Source organism: Apis dorsata, unplaced genomic scaffold (genome assembly GCF_000469605.1).
Source record: "Apis dorsata unplaced genomic scaffold, Apis dorsata 1.3 scaffold_326, whole genome shotgun sequence".
Classification (NCBI taxonomy): domain Eukaryota; kingdom Metazoa; phylum Arthropoda; class Insecta; order Hymenoptera; family Apidae; genus Apis; species Apis dorsata.
In genome coordinates, this window is record NW_006263594.1 from 77,541 (window position 1) to 79,889 (window position 2,349).

The following is a 2,349-nucleotide window of genomic DNA, read 5'->3' on the forward strand; positions in this document are numbered from 1 at the left end:
GTTAATAATAACATTAATTGTTGATAATTAATCGTAATGGGTATTCGTAGCCCGACTGGTAAATCTTTTTTTCTTTTTTTTTTCTTTCTTTCTTTCTTTCTTTCTTTCTTTCTTTTTTTCTTTCTTTCTCGATAAGAGAGTTTTTTCGAGTATTCGAGATGGGCGATTTGCATTATTGTTCCTCACATTTGTACGATTGACAAACTCGGTGATCGAAAATTGAGACAAGATATACAATAAGAATCCACGGAGGGAAGGCAAAAAAATGAAAAGAATCCGTTCTGTGAACGGATACTTTATAGTTTTTCTCTTTCCTTTCCTCCTCCCCTTCCCCTCCCCCTCCCTTGAACGAATCGAGCGCCGATTAAAGAAAAAAGAAGAACATCGTGAAAATCGATCGATAGTTATCCCTCGACACAACAAACACGCAAACTCGTCCCCTTGCTTAAAAGGGGCGCGAACTACTTACGTTGTACAACATTGTTCAGAGTATTCTTATCCAAACGTTCTTATCCTCCCGACAATCCTCTGTTTCTCGATAAGTTTCTTCTCATCGGTTCGATCGGGAGGAGGAAAAAAAAAAAAAAAATTTTCGAGAGGAAAAATTTCACCGATTCGTTCGATTCGTTCACACGCATTCGCACCCCCAACAGACAAACAAACAAACAAACAAACAAACGGAAGGTACAAAGAAGAAGAAAAAAAAAAAAAAAAAAAAAAAAAATTGGGTGAGATTGGGTACAACGAGTATATCCTAGGTTAGTTCGTAGGCAGGTCGATGCGAGCATCCATAAATACTGATATCAAAAATACTGGACCACGTTTAAGATTAAGAACGGCCTCACTTAAACGGGTCCTTTTGCTTTCTCTTCTCATTCTTTGTATATATGTATGTATGTATGTATGTATGTATATATATATATATTTCTCTCTCTCTCTCTTTCTCTCTTTCTTTCTCTCTCTCTCTCTTTCTCTCTCTCTTTCATTCTTTCGTCTCTACTGTGCGCATGTATGTTGAAAGATGGAAAAAAAAAAAAAAACGTTGCTACTTAATTAAAGGCTAGGAATACGAATATATAATATATAATTGTATAATAGAAACGACAAACGAGTCGATCTCGGAAAGACTAAGGAATGTTCAAGTTATAATAATAAGTCGCGTTTATATCATCGAACGACAAGTGTTCAAAAATCTTTCGACGATACACCCATTTCATCCTTCAAATTAAATTCGAGAATAATAATAGTAGTAGTAGTAATAATAATAATAATAATAATAATTTACATTCAAGTACTCGCGCAGAGAGATCGGCCCTTTTGCTTGAGCAAAGACTTATACGATCCTTCCTCTATTAGATTAAGACGTAGGAGAGCAAAAATGTTTCTTCGCCATTGGTAAATTCGTCTATATATATATATATAAAAAAAAAAAAGAAAAAAGAAAAAACGAAAGAAAATACGATGATCCCTAAAAATTATAAACGTCGATTTTTATATAATATATATCGTATAACGATTATAACATCGTTAATTATATATATATATATGTATATGTATGTGTGTGTGTATCGTTATTAAGTATTTCGCTGACATGACGTGAACGTTGATCGACGATTCACAAAGATTCGATCTGGGATATATTTCAAAAAAATATATACGATACGGCGTGTTATAACTCTGGGATTCATTGTTTCGTTTTTTTTTTTTTTTTTTTTTTTTTTTTTTTTTTTTTNNNNTTTGCTTCTAGCTTTTCTCTTTTTTTTCCTCGTTTTTTTAAACGTGTTCTTAACGTGCGATTAAGATATTTTATAATTTAACGAAAATTGATTTGTCTTAATATTATATAACATAACGATAGGCAAAGTTGAAAGATATCTTGTTATTATCATCTATCGTAAATCTAAGTGTTCTCAGGTAACCGATTTTTCTGCATAATAAATGATCATGGCAAATGCACGATCGTCACGCGACTATACTTAATTATTACAAATATACATATATATAGTGCGCGCGTAAGTGTATATTATTATATACGTGCAAATATATACTATATATATATATATATTTATTTATTTATTTATTTATTTATTTTTTTTTTTCCTGTTTTGTCGAAAGAAGGCACTATCGTATCGCTTATACCTATAATTACGCTCGGAATGATTTATGATTTCGTAACTGTTACTGTCAGTTCCATTTACCGTTTAATGTACCTTGTAACGTTTTTCTTTTAAAATCAATCTTACCATCTAAAAAGAGAAATATCTAAGATATGTATAAAAGTACTAGAAAATATCTATATATATATATATATATATATATATATATAAAATATCCTATGAATAAGAAAAA

At 31.0% G+C, this 2,349-nt stretch overlaps 1 protein-coding gene and 1 long non-coding RNA gene across 2 annotated transcripts in view; one reads left to right on the forward strand and one right to left on the reverse strand.

Annotated features, from left to right (window-relative positions):
* The window catches only part of LOC116185897 (adult enhancer factor 1-like), a 1,498-nt gene extending 1,017 nt beyond the window's left edge, over nucleotides 1-481 (reverse strand). Inside the window, exon 1 of the mRNA XM_031511478.1 lies at nucleotides 470-481. Coding sequence (XP_031367338.1) covers nucleotides 470-481 — 12 coding nt within the window. The remainder of the gene's footprint in view (nucleotides 1-469) is intronic.
* Nucleotides 482-1,069: 588 nt separating this feature from the next.
* Nucleotides 1,070-1,435, forward strand: LOC116185914. Its single transcript, XR_004150804.1, has 2 exons — nucleotides 1,070-1,155; nucleotides 1,257-1,435. It is a non-coding gene; the product is annotated as an uncharacterized LOC116185914 (long non-coding RNA).
* The last annotated feature ends 914 nt before the right edge of the window (nucleotides 1,436-2,349 follow it).